Genomic DNA, 22363 nt, shown 5'->3' with positions numbered 1-22363 from the left:
AAATGAAACAGACGCAGTCCTCAGTCAATACTATGTGTGTCCTTTGGCTAAATGTGGGAGTATATCAGGCATTTAAAATCCGCCCTGGCCACAGGGGCAGTCGATAAATTAACAGAGGTTGTCGGATGAGTACATAATTAAAAACTATATTGATGTGTTCTGAGGGAGGGACAGTGGCTGTCCTGTGCCATGTGAAAACACAGGAGACTGCTATACCCAGTGATAGGTGAGCCAGTTCACAACATTAACTCTGGACTTGAACAACATCCAAGTCCAGAGTTAAGATGAACCAGGTCTTCAACCTAGAGGTCAACTACTCAAATCAGTTTGGAAAATGAATTTAAAAGTCATCAAAATAATGACCCATAATTTCTTATGAAAAAAAATCACCATTTCATGAACTTCAAACAACATATTTTCTGAATTGAAAGTCTGGGATTGTACAGTTGACCCCATCTCTGTCTGAGCCCAACCTCCTGCCTGTTGTGCCAAGCAGAATACTCCAACCTCTAGGCTTGTAGATTTATTATTATCCCTGTATGTGGTGTCTCAGCAGAGAGACTCTTTCACGACCTTATATAAACGTTAGGGTGTTATGACTCCATTAGTGTTCATCCCTAATCTGAAACATCCTCCAACTACAGCTCCAATGTGCTAATTGGGGTTTTCCAAAACCAGGCGCACATCTTCAATTAATTCCAGATATTCATTAATATAGTTGCATAATGATTCATGAGTATTTATATTTTATTTATTTAAATAAAATAGGAGGTTAATGTCATGAAAAGAAGCATGCGCCGTGCTGCATTGTGGGATGTGAATTCATTGTCGGGGCGGTGCATGCGCGGTAGGGTTGTGGTTTACGACCACAAGTAAAAATGGCGACGTCCCTAGGAGCTAACACATACAACAGACAGAATTGGGAAGACGCGGTAAGTATTCAATCGTATAAATATTGTGTGTATTATAACCTGGAAAATGAGGGTATATGAAACCATAAACTAACCTCGTAATTAATTTCACTTTGCCTGTACTTCAGTATGTGAATCATGATTTGCTACCAAAGGCTAACGTCAACTAGCGAACGTTAGTAGCGCAAGCATGGCTGTGTCGCAAGTTAGCTAGATAACTAGTCAACTAGAAGCGGTTTAGCCACAGGTGAAAGGGGTAATTAATAGCATTTGGTTTAGCTGTTTACATTTTGTTATAAACTGGCAGTAGCGGTGCGTGGCTAAAATCACCGGGGTAGCCTTCCCCCTGTTAATTCATATGCTTGCGACCGTGATATGTGACTAAAAAAGGCCGAGCCAATAAGACATCTAATTGATTGGGCAACTGCTCGGCCTCCGACCTCAAGCCGCTACAGAGGTACTGGGTCGTACACACTGCCATCACTGGGGTCAAGCTTCTTGCCATCCAGGACCTCTATACCAGGCGGTGTCAGAGGAAGGCCCTACAAATTACCAAAGACTCCAGCCACCCTAGTCATAGACTTATCCATGCATAGTCACTTTACCTCTACCTACATGTACATATTAGCTCGACTAACCTGTGACCCCTCTATATAGCCCCTCTACAGTTATTTTATTGTTGTTCCTTAATTGTTAATCATTTAATTGTTTTGTTTTTACTTGAGTTTGTTTTAGTAAATACTTAACACTTGTGTTTTTCTTAAATGCATTGTTGGTTAAGGGCTTGTATGTAAGCACGTTCATGCAACGCATGTTCACTCACCCTACTTGTAGAGAAACGCCACTGCCGCCATCCTCTTTCATTTTGACATAATGGTCTATCACTCTGACATACACTACATTTATTTTTTGTTGTCCTAGGCTACCTGGCTAAAATGCTTGCTCACTAACTTACATTCATGGGCAACGTTAGAGTTAATATTAGCCTTCTACATCTAGCTACTGTACATGTTTAACTTCCATCCTCTAGGCACAACAATATTTGAATTAATGGTTGGATCAGAATCTCCCCTTGTAATCATTGGCCAGTATGGAGAATTAAGTAAAACTGCAAGTCCAAATTCCTATCTCTATCCATGGCTAATTTAACACGAGGTGCAACAATTCCAGTTTTTCTGTCAATGACATGTGCGCTCAATAGGATTTGATAGGAGTGATGCCAAATCCAAGCTGGCTTCCCTCTACACTTTTTTGTTGGTACGCCTGGACCATTCACATTTGAGCTCTCTCAGTTTAGCTCAACGCTGATTGGCACTTAAAAAATAAAAATGAACTTTTTTGGCAAGAGAGGCCAGATACTCTACTGGCTTCCCTTGCCTTCAATTCTACAGGTGGCAGCAGTGTCCTACTCGTTTGGACTAGACAGCATCAGATACATGCCCTACATGTAGAAAGACAGAGGGGTGCTGTTTTGCTCTCTTGGATGCTTTCTCCTGTGAGATACTTTCAGCCTCTTGTAAATTGTAGAATAATTATGAAAGATAAAAATAAAACAATATTTATTTTTTTATTTATTTTTGGTGAAGCCTGGCTTCACATGGCATCCATAAATACTAGCCACTCTAAACTGGGTGTTTTAAGCCCTGAATGCTTATTGTCTGAAAGCTGTGGTATATTTAAGCAATAAGGTCCAAAGGGGGGGTGTGGTATATGGCCAATAAACCACGGCTGGGGGGGGGGGGGGGTGGTGCTATAATAAGAAGCTGGTGGATAGTGTATTTAGGAAGCATTCAGAAACCTTGACTTTTTCCACATTTTGTTACATTACAACCTTATTCTAAAATGGATTAAAGTTTCTTTCCTCATCAATCTACATACAAAACCCCATAATGAGAGAGAATGTATTTAATTATTTTTGCAAATCTTTTTTAAATATTTTTATAATGGAAATACAACATTTACATATTTGGCTTCAATTCAAATAGAAGTCTATTATTGTAAAGTAGAATAATTTGTTCTAGTAATTATTATTTAATGCAAACAATACCAGCAAATGCAGTTTTATCAAGCTGAGTGTTGGTGCTTTTTAAGTGAAATATGAAGAAAAAAATGTAGTGCGATATTTGAATGTCTTCTGTTTTTACTTTTTGGCTGAAGTCATATTTAAAAGCTCACAACTCGGGCTCTGTTAAAGATATCTCAGTGATTTAAAAATGTCTGGATTTTGGACCGTTTTCAGAACTATAAAAAAAAATCACTGCACTTAGACACTCAAGGGCTTCCCTAGTCTGCCGCACGTCAATTCTTTAAGTTCAACAGTGCTTGTTTGTCCCATTGGGCATATCAGCTTAGAGACAGGGGAGATATACACTGCTCAAAAAAATAAAGGGAACACTAAAATAACACATCCTAGATCTGAATGAACTATTCTTATTAAATACTTTATTCTTTACATAGTTGAATGTGCTGACAACAAAATCACACAAATTATCAATGGAAATCAAATTTAGCAACCCATGGAGGTCTGGATTTGGAGTCACACTCAAAATTAAAGTGGAAAACCACACTACAGGCTGATTCAACTTTGATGTAATGTCCTTAAAACAAGTCAAAATGAGGCTCAGTAGTGTGTGTGGCCTCCACGTGCCTCTGACCTCCCTACAATGCCTGGGCATGCTCCTGATGAGGTGGCGGATGGTCTCCTGGGAGATCTCCTCCCAGACCTGGACTAAAGCATCCGTGGCGTTGGTGGATGGAGCAAGACATGGTGTCCCAGATGTGCTCAATTGGATTCAGGTCTGGGGAACGGGGGGGCCAGTCCATAGCATCAATGCCTTCCTCTAGCAGGAACTGATGACACACTCCAGACACATGAGGTCTTGCATTCAGAGGAACCCAGGGCTAACCGCACCAGCATATGGTCTCACAAGGGGTCTGAGGATCTCATCTCGGTACCTAATGGCAGTCAGGCTACCTCTGGCGAGCACATGGAGGGCTGTGCGGCCCCCCAAAGACATGCCACCCCACACCATGACTGACCCACCACCAAACCGGTCATGCTGGACATTCTCAGAACATTCGCAGAACATTCTCCACAGCGTCTCCAGACTCTGTCACGTGTGAACCTGCTTTCATCTGTGAAGAGCACAGGGCGCCAGTTGCAAATTTGCCAATCTTGGTGTTCTCTGGCGAATGCCAAACGTCCTGCACGGTGTTGGGCTGTAAGCACAACCCCCACCTGTGGACGTCGGGCCCTCATACCACCCTCATGGAGTGTTTCTGATCGTTTGAGCAGACACATGCACATTTGTGGCCTGCTGGAGGACATTTTGCAGGGCTCTGGCAGTGCTCCTCCTGCTCCTCCTTGCACAAAGGCGGAGGTAGCGGTCCTGCTGCTGGGTTGTTGCCCTCCTACGGCCTCCTCCACTTCTCCTGATGTACTGGCCTGACTCCTGGTTGCGCCTCCATGCTCTGGACACTACGCTGACAGACACAGCAAACCTTCTTGCAACAGCTCGCATTGATGTGTAATCCTGGATGAGCTGCACTACCTGATCCACCTGAGTGGGTTGTAGACTCTGTCTCATGCTACCACTAGAGTGAAAGCACTGCCAGCATTCAAAAGTGACCAAAACATCAAGCCAGGAAGCATAGGAACTGAGAAGTGGTCACCACCTGCAGAACCACTCCTTTATTGGGGGTGTCTTGCTAATTGCCTATAATTTCCACCTGTTGTCTATTCCATTTGCACAACAGTATGTGACATTTATTGTCAATCAGTGTTGCTTCCTAAGTGCACAGTTTGTTTTCACAGAAGTGTGATTGACTTGGAGTTACATTGTGTTGTTTAAGTGTTCCCTTAATTTTTTTGAGCAGTGTAGTTATAAAGTTATATTGACTAATACGTACACACGACTTGGACAGTCAGGGGAAAAGGGGTCCCTCAATAACCATCACATAGTCATAATAGCACAGGCTCATGTGAACTGGCAGTGTATGAATTGTAAGGATGTTGAGCCCTATCTTTTAGGGGTTCAGTTACAACCGGTTACGCGAAAGCAACCTGACACATCAACCAACCATGAGAAGTACTGTCAGGTTGCACAGATTGTATTCTGGGTTGACTTTGGAGGACAATCCTCTCTTGTCCCAACTTCTCTCTATATGCCTCCAGTTCCCATATAGGCCTAATACGTCTGGCCCTCATACTTCAGACTTCATTTTGTATGATAACTATTGTCAATGTAGAGCCTCCAGAAATATTAGCCTATTATGTTAGTATTTTGATTCTAACCCAAAACAGTTGTAAACAAACACTCACCTCACTCTCTCTCTTGGGTGTGAACCCTGCAACCCAAGACTTCACACAGGAAGTTTGTGCTCTCAGGAGATGCTTATATTTAGGCTTCCTGATGAGGTGGTTGATGTTGAAGACCTGAATGGTTAGAAGTTTGACTGAAACCACATCTTCCAACAGATGGTAAAGTAGGTGCTACTGGATCCAGCACTTGTAGCATATGGCCAGAGTACACTGGGTCAAGCAAGAAATGTTTTAGAATGTGTAGCTTGTGACCAGAGAAACCATGAGGCTCTGTTATTATGATAGACTGGGATTGCTGCGTGTTGGCTGCACTTTTAGTTAACATTTTTGTATCTTCCTCCAGGATTTCCCAATTCTGTGTCAGACATGTTTGGGGGAAAATCCATACATCCGCATGGTGAGTTTCTTTCCAGTTTGTATTTGCACTTGTTATTTTGAAATTCAAACTTTTGCTGCAGAATCCTTAATTTTATACCCATTTTTTAACAGAGCAAAGAGAAGTATGGGAAAGAATGCAAGGTAATATAATTCATTATTCCAGTTTAGTCCTCTTATGCAATATAGGAAGCGCAGTATTCGGTGAATACATATCTTGAAATATTGTGTGGGGCCCTGCCACTATGTTCAATGGCCATGTTTAACCCCCTAGAGTCTATTTCTATGGCTAGAGGAAATCTAATTAGCATAATACTAAAAAATCCCCATAGAAATCTGTCAATTTTTAATAGATTGTATTTTTGCATTGTATTTGTCTCAATTGAACTGTTGTAATCATGGAAATAGAATGACTATTATAATTCTATAGTTAGAATATAATAGTGGGGACTTACATACAGAATACAGTGTTTGGCCTGACAACGAATGAAAATGCCAGGGAGGAGTCACGGTGACAGGGTAGGAACCAGTGTTAAGTGTTTCCTAGAGGACCATATAATCTGTTAATCTCTTAGCTACTTCATGTAGCTAACGTATTCATGCTTTGCGTATTTCTCTTTGATTTAGAATATACTGTTGCACAAACATGCTGATTTGGGTATAAACCATCACTCGTATTATCAGACTGTGTAGCTAATTACATTTGTTCTCAGTACATTTATTAGCTAGCCAGCTAACTAGCGATTAGCATTAGCGGCTAATAAGGTTACGAAGGGTCAGAATTTTCCATGGGAAGTTAAGCCCGGGAATTTGGGGGATTTTGCTTAAATTCATCAAAAAAGAGCTTATAACATTGAAACTTTTTTTGTTGGATACACAAGGCAATTCTAAGTCTTGTGGCATATTTTGGTTGAACTATCCCCAATTAAATGGAATTGCAACCCTCTGCATGCACAGTGCATTCTTCATTACATGTGCAGTGCACTTCCGTCACATGTACAGCTGATTCTCAAGATCTTGCACACTAATGAGATGCTGTTGAGCCCACGCTACTACACTGTCTGAGCCGATGACTACATACATGCTTTCTGGTAAGTTTGATTACAATACTGGGTGGGGTGAATACATTTCATGACAATTTTTTGTCAACTAGTAAATAGTAGCCTACAGTAAAGTGCATTTAAATGATTTCTAACTTGTTAACCGTTTCTGCTACCGTGTGGGTTTTAGCTTACTTCAGCCTGCTAACTGAGTGTTTCATTTATCTTACAAAGGAGTTGTTTAAATCTAACTGCTTAACTATCTGTACATGTAATTGTATTTTACTTTTTTTTTTTCTAATCTTTACAGGAAAATGCCACAGCCACTCACTATCTGATGTGTGGAGACATTTCACTGCAGCTAATGTAGAAGGAAAAGCTGTGTACATTTGCATACAGAAGGTATTTGCAATGGTGACAGACAATGCTGCAAACATGAAGGCTGCTTAGTCTAAAGTGGAGGAGTCCTACCCTCACATCGCACCCATTGGCTGTGCTGCTCATGCATTGGATCTGCTCCTCAAGGACCTCATGGCACTGAAAACAATGGATACACTCTACAAGAGTTCCAAGGAACTGGTTAGGTATGTGAAGGGTCATCAAGTTATAGCAGCAATCTACCTCACCAAGCAAAGTGAGAAGAATAAGAGCACCACATTGAAGCTGCCCGGCAACACCCTTTGGGGGTGTGTTGTCATGTTTGACAGTCTCCTGGAGGGGAAGGAGTCTCCCCAAGAAATGGCCATATCACAGTCTGTCGATATGAACAGCCCCATCAAGAGGATCCTCCTGGATGATGTATTTTGGGAGAGAGTGGTAAGCTTCCTGAAACCTATATCAGTAGCCATTGCATGGATTGAGGGAGACCATGCCATCCTGTCTGATGTTCAGACTCTGCTTGCAGATGTAAGAGAAGAAATCTGTACTGCCCTGCCCACTTCACTGTTGCTCCAAGCAGAGGAAACTGCAGTTCTGAAATGCATCAAAAGGCGTGAAGACTTCTGTCTGGAGCCCATACACACCGCAGCGTACATGTTGGACCCTAAGTATGCTGGCAAGAGCATCCTGTTTGGTGCAGAGATCAACTAGGCCTATGGTGTCTGGATGAGGGCAAGGCTCTTGGCAGTCTGGTGGAGTAAACTTCTAAGCAAGGGCTTTGGGATGACGATGCAATAGGGTTGGCACGACTGCCAATCTCATCAGCCACCTGGTGGAAGAGACTTTGTGGATCTGCGGCTCTTTCCCCTGTTGCCTCATCATGCTCCAATTCCCACTAATATCACCCGCCGCAGAGTGCAACTAGTCCTTGTTTGGGAACACACACACCAAAGCACGCAACAGGCTGACCAATACAAGAGGTGAAAAATTGGTGGCCTGGCAACGAGCCATCCTCAACAAGGTTGGGCAGTGAAGATGCGGACTCAGAGTGATGTTAAAAAGGTGGACATTGAGGAGGTCCAGGGAGAAGACATGGAAGCCTGAGGAAGACAGCCAAAGCTATAGTTTCTTGACTCTCATTTTAGAGATGTACAGTTGAAGTCGGAAGTTTACATACACCCTAGCCAAATACATTTGCTAAATTTTTCACAGCTCCTGGCATTTAATCCAAGTTTTTAAAAAAATACCTGTCTTAGGCCAGTTAGAATCACCACTATTGTAAGAATGTGAAATGTCAGAATACTAGTAGAGTGACTTATTTCAGCTTTTATTTCTTAAATCACATTCCCATTGGGTCAGAAGTTTACATAACCTCAATTAGTATTTGGTAGCAGTACCTTTAAATTGTTTCACTTGGGTCAAATGTTTCGGATAGTCTTCCACAAGCTTCCCACAATAAGTTGGGTAAATTTTGGTCCATTCCTCCTGACAGAGATGGTGTAACTGAGTCAGGTTTGTAGGCCTCTTTGCTCGAACACGCTTTCTCAGTTCTGCCCACACATTTTCTATGAGATTGGGGTGAGGGCTTTGTGATGGCCACTCCAATACCTTGACTTTGTCCTTAAGCCATTTTGCCACAACTTTGGAAATATGCTTGGGGTCATTGTCCAATTGGAAGACCCATTTGCACCCAAGCTTTAACTTCCTGACTGATGTCATGTGTTGTTGCTTCAATATAAACACATATGTTTGTCTTCATGATGCCATCTGTTTTATTAAGTGCACCAGTCCCTCCTGCAGCACAGCACCTCCAAAACACGATGCTGCCACATGTCCTAACCGACTTGCCAAAACTAGTTTGTTGACAAGAAATTTGTGGAGTGGTTGAAAAAACGAGTTTTAATCAAATCAAATCAAATTTATTTATATAGCCCTTCGTACATCAGCTGATATCTCAAAGTGCTGTACAGAAACCCAGCCTGAAACCCCAAACAGCAAACAATGCAGGTGTAAAAGCACGGTGGCTAGGAAAAACTCCCTAGAAAAGCCAAAACCTAGGAAGAAACCTAGAGAGGAACCGGGCTATGTGGGGTGGCCAGTCCTCTTCTGGCTGTGCCGGGTAGAGATTATAACAGAACATGACCAAGATGTTCAAATGTTCATAAATGACCAGCATGGTCAAATAATAATAAGGCAGAACAGTTGAAACTGGAGCAGCAGCACAGTCAGGTGGACTGGGGACAGCAAGGAGCCATCATGTCAGGTAGTCCTGGGGCATGGTCCTAGGGCTCAGGTCCTCCGAGAGAGAGCAAGAAAGAGAGAATTAGAGAGGGCATATGTGGGGTGGCCAGTCCTCTTCTGGCTGTGCCGGGTGGAGATTATAGCAGAACGTGGCCAAATGTTCATAAATGACCAGCATGGTTGAATAATAGTAAGGCAGAACAGTTGAAACTGGAGCAGGAGCATGGCCAGGTGGACTGGGGACAGCAAGGAGTCCTCATGTCAGGTAGTCCTGGGACATGGTCCTAAGGCCCAGGCCAGTTGAAACTGGAGCAGCAGCATGGCCAGGTGGACTGGGGACAGCAAGGAGTCATCATGTCAGGTAGTCCTGGGGCATGGTCCTAGGGCTCAGGTCCTCCGAGAGAGAGAAAGAAAGAGAGAAGGAGAGAATTAGAGAACGCACACTTAGATTCACACAGGACACCGAATAGGACAGGAGAAGTACTCCAGATAAACAAACTGACCCTAGCCCCCGACACATAAACTACTGCAGCATAAATACTGGAGGCTGAGACAGGAGGGGTCAGGAGACACTGTGGCCCCATCCGAGGACACCCCGGACAGGGCCAAACAGGAAGGATATAACCCCACCCACTTTGCCAAAGCACAGCCCCCACACCACTAGAGGGAAATCTCCAACCACCAACTTACCATCCTGAGACAAGGCCGAGTATAGCCCACAAAGATCTCCGACACGGTACAACCCAAGGGGGGAAACCCAGACAGGCCGACCACAACAGTGAATCAACCCACCCAGGTGACGCACCCCCCCCCCCAGGGACGGCACGAGAGAGCCCCAGCAAGCCAGTGACTCAGCCCCGTAACAGGGTTAGAGGCAGAGAATCCCAGTGGAAAGAGGGGAACCGGCCAGGCAGAGACAGCAAGGGCGGTTCGTTGCTCCAGAGCCTTTCCGTTCACCTTCCCACTCCTGGGCCAGACTACACTCAATCATATGACCCACTGAAGAGATGAGTCTTCAGTAAAGACTTAAAGGTTGAGACCGAGTTTGCGTCTCTGACATGGGTAGGCAGACCGTTCCATAAAAATGGAGCTCTATAGGAGAAAGCCCTGCCTCCAGCTGTTTGCTTAGAAATTCTAGGGACAATTAGGAGGCCTGCGTCTTGTGACCGTAGCGTACGTGTAGGTATGTACGGCAGGACCAAATCAGAGAGGTAGGTAGGAGCAAGCCCATGTAATGCTTTGTAGGTCAGCAGTAAAACCTTGAAATCAGCCCTTGCTTTGACAGGAAGCCAGTGTAGAGAGGCTAGCACTGGAGTAATATGATCAAATTTTTTGGTTCTAGTCAGGATTCTAGCAGCCGTATTTAGCACTAACTGAAGTTTATTTAGTGCTTTATCCGGGTAGCCGGAAAATAGAGCATTGCAGTAGTCTAACCTAGAAGTGACAAAAGCATGGATTAATTTTTCTGCATCATTTTTGGACAGAAAGTTTCTGATTTTTGCAATATTACGTAGATGGAAAAAAGCTGTCCTCGAAATGGTCTTGATATGTTCTTCAAAAGAGAGATCAGGGTCCAGAGTAACGCCGAGGTCCTTCACAGTTTTATTTGAGACGACTGTACAACCATTAGGATTAATTGTCAGATTCAACAGAAGATCTCTTTGTTTCTTGGGACCTAGAACAAGCATCTCTGTTTTGTCCGAGTTTAATAGTAGAAAGTTTGCAGCCATCCACTTCCTTATGTCTGAAACGCATGCTTCTAGCGAGGGCAATTTTGGGGCTTCACCATGTTTCATTGAAATGTACAGCTGTGTGTCATCCGCATAGCAGTGAAAGTTTACATTATGTTTTCGAATAACATCCCCAAGAGGTAAGTAAAATATATAGTGAAAACAATAGTGGTCCTAAAACAGAACCTTGAGGAACACCGAAATGTACAGTTGATTTGTCAGAGGACAAACCATTCACAGAGACAAACTGATATCTTTCCGACAGATAAGACCTAAACCAGGCCAGAACATGTCCGTGTAGACCAATTTGGGTTTCCAATCTCTCCAAAAGAATGTGGTGATCGATGGTATCAAAAGCAGCACTAAGGTCTAGGAGCACGAGGACAGATGCAGAGCCTCGGTCCGATGCCATCAAAATGTCATTTACCACCTTCACAAGTGCCGTCTCAGTGCTATGATGGGGTCTAAAACCAGACTGAAGCATTTCGTATACATTGTTTGTCTTCAGGAAGGCAGTGAGTTGCTGCGCAACAGCCTTCTCTAAAATCTTTGAGAGGAATGGAAGATTCAATATAGGCCGATAGTTTTTTATATTTTCTGGGTCAAGGTTTGGCTTTTTCAAGAGAGGCTTTATTACTGCCACTTTTAGTGAGTTTGGTACACATCCAGTGGATAGAGAGCCGTTTATTATGTTCAACATAGGAGGGCCAAGCACAGGAAGCAGCTCTTTCAGTAGTTTAGTTGGAATAGGGTCCAGTATACAGCTTGAAGGTTTAGAGGCCATGATTATTTTCATCATTGTGTCGAGATATAGTACTAAAACACTTGAGCGTCTCTCTTGATCCTAGGTCCTGGCAGAGTTGTGCAGACTCAGGACAACTGAGGTTTGGAGGAATACGCAGGTTTAAAGAGGAGTCCGTAATTTGCTTTCTAATAATCATAATCTTTTCCTCAAAGAAGTTCATGAATTTATCACTGCTAAAGTGCAAGTCATCCTCTCTTGGGGAATGCTGCTTTTTAGTTAGCTTTGCCACAGTATCAAAAAGGAATTTCGGATTGTTCTTATTTTCCTCAATTAAGTTAGAAAAATAGGACGATCGAGCAGCAGTAAGGGCTCTTCGGTACTGCACGGTACCGTCCTTCCAAGCTAGTCGGAAGACTTCCAGTTTGGTGTGGCGCCATTTCCGTTCCAATTTTCTGGAAGCTTGCTTCAGAGCTCGGGTATTTTCTGTGTACCAGGGAGCTAGTTTCTTATGAGACATTTTTTTAGTTTTTAGGGGTGCAACTGCATCTAGGGTATTGCGCAAGGTTAAATTGAGATCCTCAGTTAGGTGGTTAACGGATTTTTGTCCTCTGGCGTCCTTGGGTAGGCAGAGGGAGTCTGGAAGGGCATCAAGGAATCTTTGTGTTGTCTGTGAATTTATAGCACGACTTTTGATGTTCCTTGGTTGGGGTCTGAGCAGATTATTTGTTGCAATTGCAAACGTAATAAAATGGTGGTCCGATAGTCCAGGATTATGAGGAAAAACATTAAGATCCACAACATTTATTCCATGGGACAAAACTAGGTCCAGCGTATGACTGTGAGAGTGAGTGGGTCCAGAGACAATTTGGACAAAACCCACTGAGTCGATGATGGCTCCAAAAGCCTTTTGGAGTGGGTCTGTGGACTTTTCCATGTGAATATTAAAGTCACCAAAGATTAGAATATTATCTGCAATGACTACAAGGTCTGATAGGAATTCAGGGAACTCAGTGAGAAACGCTGTATATGGCCCAGGAGGCCTGTGAACAGTAGCTATAAAAAGTGATTGAGTAGGCTGCATAGATTTCATGACTAGAAGCTCAAAAGACGAAAACGTCTTTTTTTTTTTGTAAATTGAAATTTGCTATCGTAAATGTTAGCAACACCTCCGCCTTTGCGGGATGCACGGGGGATATGGTCACTAGTGTAGCCAGAAGGTGAGGCCTCATTTAACACAGTAAATTCATCAGGCTTAAGCCATGTTTCAGTCAGGCCAATCACATCAAGATTATGATCAGTGATTAGTTCATTGACTATAATTGCCTTTGAAGTAAGGGATCTAACATTAAGTAGCCCTATTTTGAGATGTGAGGTATCATGATCTCTTTCAGTAATGACAGGAATGGAGGTGGTCTTTATCCTAGTGAGATTGCTAAGGCGAACACCGCCATGTTTAGTTTTGCCCAACCTAGGTCGAGGCACAGACACGGTCTCAATGGTGATAGCTGAGCTGACTACACTAACTATGCTAGTGGCAGACTCTACTATGCTGGCAGGCTGGCTAATAGCCTGCTGCCTGGCCTGCACCCTATTTCATTACTTCAACCTAAGTGTATGTAAACTTCCGACTTCATCTGTATGTTGAAAATGTGTTTGGGAGATGCGAAGGATCATCGGGGATCATTCAATATTCTTTCTTTTGTTGTTCAGTGAAATCATCCCATGTGAAGAGTCAACTCATTTAATAAAAGTTAAATTTTTTGTTGGATGGATTTAATCATTTGCAATTATGCCTACTCATAAGTTAAAATGTTTTTTTCTTGTCTCCATATGATATGGTAAATATATCCAATGAAAATATCTTAATTTTAAATGGTATTAATAGTAATTTGCATATATTTTAATTCCCATATATTTCCATTCATTCCCACGGAAGGCTTCCACCTCTGAATATTCCCCCCAAAATGTGCAACCCTAGCGGCTAACAAGATGTGGTCCTTCTGTAGCTCAGTTGGTAGAGCATGGCGCTTGTAACGCCAGGGTAGTGGGTTCAATCCCCGGGACCACCCATACGTAGAATGTATGCACACATGACTGTAAGTCGCTTTGGATAAAAGCGTCTGCTAAATGGCATATATTATCATATATATTATATATTATTTAGGCCCAACTTGCCAAGAAAATACAAACTAGCTGTTTGCAGATGTAAGAAGCTTAGCACCACAACTAAATAACTGTAGCAGAAACACTGAACTCTTTGCTCTCCACTTCTCCTCCCCTCAGATCTGTGCTCGTCCCTTCACTGTGTTCCGCTGGTGTCCAGGAACAAGGATGCGCTTCAAGAAGACAGAGGTGTGTCAGACCTGCAGCAAGATGAAGAACGTCTGTCAGACCTGTCTGCTTGACCTGGAGTACGGTAGGTCATACAATTCATAGATGCCTTACCTGTACCACCTTACTCAGTGGTTTCCACAAGTATGTAGAGTAACCTGTCTTCTGTTGAGCTTAAAGTCTTATTTAAAATGCTACTGCAAGACACTGCCCATATCTTGAAAAATAAATTAATGGTTTTGTTTTTCCATGTTTTTGATCTCAAAATAAAATGTTTTAAATGGATAGAACATCTCATTTTGTTTAAGTCTACAACAATGCTTAACTTCTTATGGCTGAGATCACGTTAACGGGATCGATACAAAGGCAGTGAAAGTGCAGGGCGCCAAATTCAAAACAGAAATCTCTTAATTAAAATTCCTAAAGCATACAAGTATTTTACACCATTTTTAAATATATACTTCTTGTTAATCCCACCACAGTGTGTCCGATTTCAATTAGGCTTTACGGCGAAAGCAACACAAACGGTTGTTAGTTGAGTGCCAATTCACAGAAAAACACAGCCATTTTTCCAGCCAAAGAGGTGTCACAAAAAGCAGAAATAGAGAAATGAATCACTAACCTTTGATCCTCATCAGATAACACTCATAGGACTTCATGTTCCACAATACATGTATGTTTTGTTCGATAAAGTTCATGTTTATATAAAAAAATCTCAGTATACACTGGCGCGTTATGTTTAGCTCCAAAAACATCTGGTGATTTTGCAGAGAGCCACATCCATTTACAGAAATAATCATCATAAATGTTGATGAAAATACAAGTGTTATACATGGAATTTTAGATCCACTTCTTCTTAATGCAACCGCTGTGTCAGCAAAACATGCAATAATCTGAGTACGGCGCTCAGACGACAAATCAACCCAAAGAGATATCCGCCATGTTGGAATCAACAGAAGTCAGAAATGGCATTATAAATATTCACTTACCTTTGATCTTCATCAGAATGCACTCCCAGGAATCCCAGTTCCACAAATGTTTGATTTGTTTGATAAAGTTCATGTATGTCCAAATACCTCCTTTTGTTAGCTCGTTTGGTAAACAAATCCAAACTCGCGAAGCGCGTGCAAGTCCAGCGGAAACTATTGACAAAGTCCAAAAACAGGTCGTAGAAACATGCCAAACGAAGTATAGGATCAATCTTTAGGATGTTTTTAACATACATCTTCAATAATGTTCCAACCGGAGAATTCCTTTGTCTGTAGAAATGCTATAGAACAGAGCTAACTATCATGTGAGCGCGCGAGACTGAGCTCGTGGCTCTCTGCCAGACCTCTGACTCATTCCCCTCTCATTCTCCCCCACATCACAGTAGAAGCATGAAACAAGGTTCTAAAAACTGTTGACATCTAGTGGAAGCCTTAGGAAGTGGGATATTGGTCATATTGCACTTCCTATCTTCAACAGGGAATGAGTTGAAAAACTATTAACCACAAAATCCAACAAGGATGTGGGAAATCTTTCTCAGGTTTTTGCCTGCATATGAGTTATGTTATACTCACAGACATCATTCAAACAGTTTTAGAAACTTAAGTGTTTCCTATCCAAATACAGTGGGGCAAAATAGTATTTCGACAGACACCAATTGTGCAAGTTCTCCCACTTAAAAATATGAGAAGCCTGTAATTGTCATCATAAGTACACTTCAATCAACTATGACAGATAACATGGGGGGGAGGGATCCCGAAAATCACATTGTAGGATTTTTTAAATGAATTTATTTGCAAATTATGGTGGAAAATAAGTATTCGGTCACCTACAAACAAGCCAAATTTCTGGCTCTCACAGACCTGTAACTTCTTCTTTAACCGGTTAAGACTCTAGGGGCAGTATTTCATTTTTGGATAAAAAGACATGCCCGTTTTAAGCGCAATATTTTGTCATGAAAAGATGCTCGACTATGCTTGGAATTGATAGTTTTGGAAAGAAGACACTCTGACGTTTCCAGAACTGTAAAGATTTTCAATGTGAGTGCCATAGAACAGAATCTACAGGCAAAACCAAGATGTTTGAGTGACCAGGAAATCAACAGGATTTCTGGAGGCACGTTTTCCATGATCTCCTTATATGGCTGTGAATGCGACAGGAATGAACGGACACTTCCTATCGTTTCCCCCAGGTGTCTGCAGCATTGTGACGTATTTGTAGGCATATCATTGGAAGATTGACCATAAGAGCCTACAATTACCAAGTGTCCCGCACGGTGTCTGCGTGGAAATTGGTGCGCAAAAGTCAGGTACCAGTATTTTTCCATCCGAATCAGAGAAGAATGCATGCTTCCAGGGAAGGGATTTCAATGAAGAGATATATGACAAAACACCTTGAGGATTGATTCAAACAACGTTTTCCATGTTTCAGTCGATATTATGGAGTTAATTCGGAAAAAAGTTTGACGTTTAGGTGACTGAATTTTCGGTTAGTTTCGGTAGCCAAATGCATAGTAACAAAACGGAACGTTGTGTCCTACACAAGCATCTTTCAGGAAAAACTGGACATCTGCTATGTAACTGAGAGTCTCCTCATTGAAACATCTGAAGTTCTTCAAAGGTAAATTATTTTATTTGATCCCTTTGCTGGTTTTTGTGAATGTTGTATGCTAAATGCTAACGCTAAATGCTAAGCTAGCTATCACCACTCTTACACAAATTATTGATTTTCTCTGGTTCTAAAGCATATTTTGAAAATCTGAGACGACAGGATTGTTAAGAAAAGGATAAGCTTGAGGATAGGCATATTTATTTCATTTAATTTGCAATTTTCAGAAATCGCTAATTTTGCGTTATGGTAATGAGCTTGAGGTTGTAGTCACGATCCCGGATCCGGGATGGGGCGGACTAAGAGGTTAAGAGGCTCCTCTGTCCTCCACTCGTTACCTGTATTAATGGCACCTGTTTGAACTTGTTATCAGTATGAAAGATACCTGTCCACAACCTCAAACAGTCACACTTCAAACTCCACTATGGCCAAGACCAAAGAGCTGTCAAAGGACACCAGAAACAAAATTGTAGACCTGCACCAGGCTGGGAAGCCTGAATCTGCAATAGGTAAGCAGCTTGGTTTGAAGAAATCAACTTAGGGAGCAGTTATTAGGAAATGGAAGACATACAAGACCACTGATAATCTCCCTCGATCTGGGTCTCCACGCAAGATCTCACCCCGTGGGGTCAAAATGATCACAAGAACGTTGATCAAAAATCCCAGAACCACACTGGGGGACCTAGTGAATGACATTCAGAGAGCTGCGACCAAAGTAACAAAGCCTACCATTAGTAACACACTACGTCGGCAGGGACTCAAATCCTGCAGTGCCAGACGTGTCCCCTTGCTTAAGCCAGTACATGTCCAGGCCCGTCTGAAGTGTGCTGGAGAGCATTTGGATGATCCAGAAGAAGATTGGGAGTGTCATATGGTCAGATGAAACCAAAATATAACTTTTTGGTAAAAACTCAACTCGTCGTGTTTGGAGGACAAAGAATGCTGAGTTGCATCCAAAGAACACATTTACATTACATTTAAGTCATTTAGCAGACTCTCTTATCCAGAGCGACTTACGAACACCATACCTACTGTGAAGCATGGGGGTGGAAACATCATGCTTTGGGGCTGTTTTTCTGCAAAGGGACCAGGACGACTGATCCGTGTAAAGGAAAGAATTCATGGGGCCATGTATCGTGAGATTTTGAGTGAAAACCTCCTTCCATCATCAAGGGCATTGAAGATGAAACGTGGCTGTGTCTTTCAGCATGACAATGATCCCAAACACACCGCCCGGGCAACGGAGTGTCTTCGTAAGAAGCATTTCAAGGTCCTGGAGTGGCCTGGCCAGTCTCCAGATCTCAACCCCATAGAAAATCTGTGGAGGAAGTTGAAAGTCCGTGTTGCCCAGCAACAGCCCCAAAACATCTCTGCTCTAGAGGAGATCTGCATGGAGGAATCGGCCAAAATACCAGCAACAGTGTGTGAACTTTGTGGAGACTTACAGAAAACGTTTGACCTCTGTCATTGCCAACAAAGGGTATATAACAAAGTATTGAGAAACTTTTGTTATTGACCAAATACTTATTTTCCACCATAATTTGCAAATCAATTAATTTAAAAACCTACGTGATTTTCTGGGAGAAAAAATCTAATTTTGTCTGTCATAGTTGAAGTGTACCTATGATAAATTACAGGCCTCATCTTTTAAGTGGGAGAACTTGCACAATTGGTGGCTGACTAAAGACTTTTATTTGCCCCACTATATACATATTACTAGTAATATCTTAGCTTCTGGGACTGAGTAGCAGGCAGTTTACTCTGGGCATCTTATTCATCCAAGCTACTCAATACTGCCCCCAGCCTTATGTTTTAAACCACATCAGGAGACTACTTTTGAGGTCTGGGGAACACTGGATAATTTTTTAATTGGATGTAGTTACCCTTTTAATTCAAGTGGGCACCTAGGCTTTTTAACAGTATTTTTGTAGTGCACATGATGGTAGAGTTTGCAAAACATATACCCACTGGATTGATGAATATAATCATATCATTCTGCCATGTAAGCATAGGATATTTTGTAGTTAATGTTTAATTGAGCAGGTTTTTGGGAAAGCCTTACCATCTAACAGAAGACTGTTATCATTGGCATCATCGCTAACAGCTACACAACGTGGTAGACGTGCGCACCAAACACACAGATGGGCATTCTCGTTGCCTCTTCGGAAAGGTGGGTCCCTAATTTTCTTATTTGGACCAATTGGTCCTGCAGTGATGATTCTTCATCAAATGTTATCTGCAGTTTATCACCAAAAAGCCTAGGACAACCAGTAGCCTATGCAAATTAAAGAGCCAAATTAATGACTCACCGATTCGGTAAGGTACACCTGACTGACGAGTCACTCACTTTTGCGTCACTGCCTGGCAAGCCCCAGCATCCTAGGAAATCCTTTGGTTTACTTGTCCCGATGCGATACCATGGACATATAACCATGTATCATTTATGAATGGCAAAGGGATATAGGAGGTTGATTTTATTCAGTCAGTTCAAAACCTGTTTTAAACTGGTCAGCACTCACTGTTCAGTTTTTAATTTTATGTTAAGTTTATTTAACCAGGTAGGCTATTTGAGAACAAGTTCTCATTTACAATTTTGACCTGGCCAACATGAAGCAAAGCAGTGTGGCAAAAACAGAGTTACACATAAGATAGACAAACGTACAGTCAATAACACAATAGAAAAATCTATGTGCAAATGTAGTTAGATTGGGTGTGCTGTGATCAGTAAGCTGCTCTGACAGTAATCAATCAACGCACAGTAAATGGCCTTCTATTCGCCACTACACTTAAAATAAATTGTCAGAAAGCCTCTTAAGTTGTGGATTTTGACTCATCGTTACCATTTACACTGAGTAACATTACAAACACCTGCTCTTTCCATGATAGACTGACCAGGTGAGTCAAGGTGAAAGCTATGATCAAAATAAATATCCAAATCAAATTTATTTGTCACATGGTTAGCAGATGTTAATGCGAGTGTAGCGAAATGCTTGTGCTTCTAGTTCCGACAATGCAGTAATAACCAACAAGTAATCTAACAATTCCAAAACTACTATCTTATACACAGTGTAAGGGGATAAAGAATATGTACATAAGAATATATGAATGAGTGATGGTACAGAGCAGCATAGGCAAGATACAGTAGATGGTATCGAGTACAGTATATACATATGAGATGAGTATGTAAACAAAGTGGCATAGTTAAAGTGGCTAGTGATGCATGTATTACATAAGGGTGCAGTCGATGATATAGACTACAGTATATACGTATGCATATGGGATGAATAATGTAGGGTAAGTAACATTATATAAGGTAGCATTGTTTAAAGTGGCTAGTGATATATTTACATCATTTCCCATCAATTCCCATTATTAAAGTGGCTGGAGTTGAGTCAGTGTCAGTGTGTAGGCAGCAGCCACTCAATGTTAGTGGTGGCTGTTTAACAGTCTGATGGCCTTGAGATAGAAGCTGTTTTTCAGTCTCTCGGTCCCAGCTTTGATGCACCTGTACTGACCTCGCCTTCTGGATGATAGCGGGGTGAACAGGCAGTGGCTCGGGTGGTTGATGTCCTTGATGATCTTTATGGCTTCCTGTAACATCGGGTGGTGTAGGTGTCCTAGAGGGCAGGTAGTTTGCCCCCGGTGATGCGTTGTGCAGACCTCACTACCCTCTGGAGAGCCTTACAGTTGAGGGCAGAGCAGTTGCCTTACCAGGCGGTGATACAGCCCGCCAGGATGCTCTCGATTGTGCATCTGTAGAAGTTTGTGAGTGCTTTTGGTGACGAGCTGAATTTCTTCAGCCTCCTGAGGTTGAAGAGGCGCTGCTGCGCCTTCTTCACGATGCTGTCTGTGTGAGTGGACCAATTCAGTTGGTCTGTGATGTGTATGCCGAGGAACTTAAAACTTGCTACCCTCTCCCCTACTGTTCCATCGATGTGGATAGGGGGTGTTCCCTCTGCTGTTTCCTAAAGTCCACAACCATCTCCTTAGTTTTGTTGACGTTGAGTGTGAGGTTATTTTCCTGACACCACACTCCGAGGGCCCTCACCACCTCGCTGTAGGCCGTCTCGTCGTTGTTGGTAATCAAGCCTACCACTGTTGTGTCGTCCGCAAACTTGATGATTGAGTTGGAGGAGTGCGTGGCCACGCAGTCGTGGGTGAACAGGGAGTACAGGAGAGGGCTCAGAACGCACCCTTGTGGGGCTCCAGTGTTGAGGATCAGCGGGGAGGAGATGTTGTTGCCTACCCTCACCACCTGGGGGCGGCCCGTAAGGAAGTCCAGTACCCAGTTGCACAGGGCGGGTTGGAGACCCAGGGTCTTGAGCTTGATGACGAGCTTGGAGGGTACTCTGGTGTTGAATACCGAGCTGTAGTCGATGAACAGCATTCTCACATAGGTATTCCTCTTGTCCAGATGGGTTAGGGCAGTGTGGTTGAGATTGCATCGTCTGTGGACCTATTTGGGCGCTAAGCAAATTGGAGTGGGTCTAGGGTGTCAGGTAGGGTGGAGGTGATATGGTCCTTGACTAGTCTCTCAAAGCACTTCATGACGGAAGTGAGTGCTACGGGGCGGTAGTCGTTTAGCTCAGTTACCTTAGCTTTCTTGGGAACAGGAACAATGGTGGCCCTCTTGAAGCATGTGGGAACAGCAGACTGGTATAGGGATTGATTGAATATGTCCGTAAACACACCGGCCAGCTGGTCTGCGCATGCTCTGAGGGCGCGGCTGGGGATGCCGTCTGGGAATGCAGCCTTGCGAGGGTTAACATGTTTAAATGTCTTACTCACCTCGGCTGCAGTGAAGGAGAGTCCGCATGTTTTCGTTGCAGGCCGTGTCAGTGGCACTGTATTGTCCTCGAAGCGGGCAAAAAAGTTATTTAGTCTGCCTGAGAGCAAGACATCCTGGTCCGTGATTGGGCTGGATTTCTTCTTGTAGTCTGTGATTGACTGTAGACCCTGCCACATGCCTCTAGTGTCTGAGCCGTTGAATTGAGATTCTACTTTGTCTCTGTACTGACGCTTAGCTTGTTTGATAGCCTTGCGGAGGGAATAGCTGCACTGTTTGTATTCGGTCATGTTACCAGACACCTTGCCCTGATTAAAAGCAGTGGTTTGCGCTTTCAGTTTCATGCGAATTCTGCCATTAATCCACTGTTTCTGGTTAGGGAATGTTTGAATCGTTGCTATGGGAACCACATCTTCAACGCACGTTCTAATGAACTCGCACACAGACTCAGCATATTCGTCAATATTGTTATCTGACGCAATACGAAACATATCCCAGTCCACGTGATGGAAGTAGTCTTGGAGTGTGGAGTCAGCTTGGTCGGACCAGCGTTGGACAGACCTCGGTGTGGGAGCTTCTTGTTTTAGCTTCTGTCTGTAGGCAGGGATCAACAAAATGGAGTCGTGGTCAGCTTTTCCGAAAGGGGGGCGGGTCAGGGCCTTATATGCGTCGCGGAAGTTAGAGTAACAATGATCCAAGGTTTTTCCACCCCTGGTTGTGCAATCGATATGCTGATAAAATTTAGGGAGTCTTGTTTTCAGATTAGCCTTGTTAAAATCCCCAGCTACAATGAATGCAGCCTCCAGATAAATGGTTTCCAGTTTGCAAAGAGTTAAATAAAATTTGTTCAGAGCCATCGATGTGTGTGCTTGGGGGGGGGGGGGTATATACGGCTGTGATTATAATCGAA

General features: G+C 42.8%; 1 protein-coding gene across 1 annotated transcript in view; it reads left to right on the top strand.

The window, feature by feature from the left end:
• The first annotated feature begins 801 nt into the window (after window positions 1-801).
• LOC123993257 (pre-mRNA-splicing factor RBM22-like) overlaps window positions 802-22363 on the top strand; it is a 28865-nt gene continuing 7303 nt past the window's right edge. Inside the window, exons 1-4 of the mRNA XM_046295189.1 lie at window positions 802-932; window positions 5576-5629; window positions 5722-5751; window positions 14025-14157. Coding sequence (XP_046151145.1) covers window positions 879-932; window positions 5576-5629; window positions 5722-5751; window positions 14025-14157 — 271 coding nt within the window. The 5' untranslated portion in view covers window positions 802-878. The remainder of the gene's footprint in view (window positions 933-5575; window positions 5630-5721; window positions 5752-14024; window positions 14158-22363) is intronic.

This window comes from Oncorhynchus gorbuscha, linkage group LG13 (genome assembly GCF_021184085.1).
Source record: "Oncorhynchus gorbuscha isolate QuinsamMale2020 ecotype Even-year linkage group LG13, OgorEven_v1.0, whole genome shotgun sequence".
In the NCBI taxonomy this organism is placed as follows: Eukaryota; Metazoa; Chordata; class Actinopteri; order Salmoniformes; family Salmonidae; genus Oncorhynchus; species Oncorhynchus gorbuscha.
Note: the sequence above shows the minus strand (reverse complement) of the source record. Positions and strands in the feature narration are given on the sequence as shown.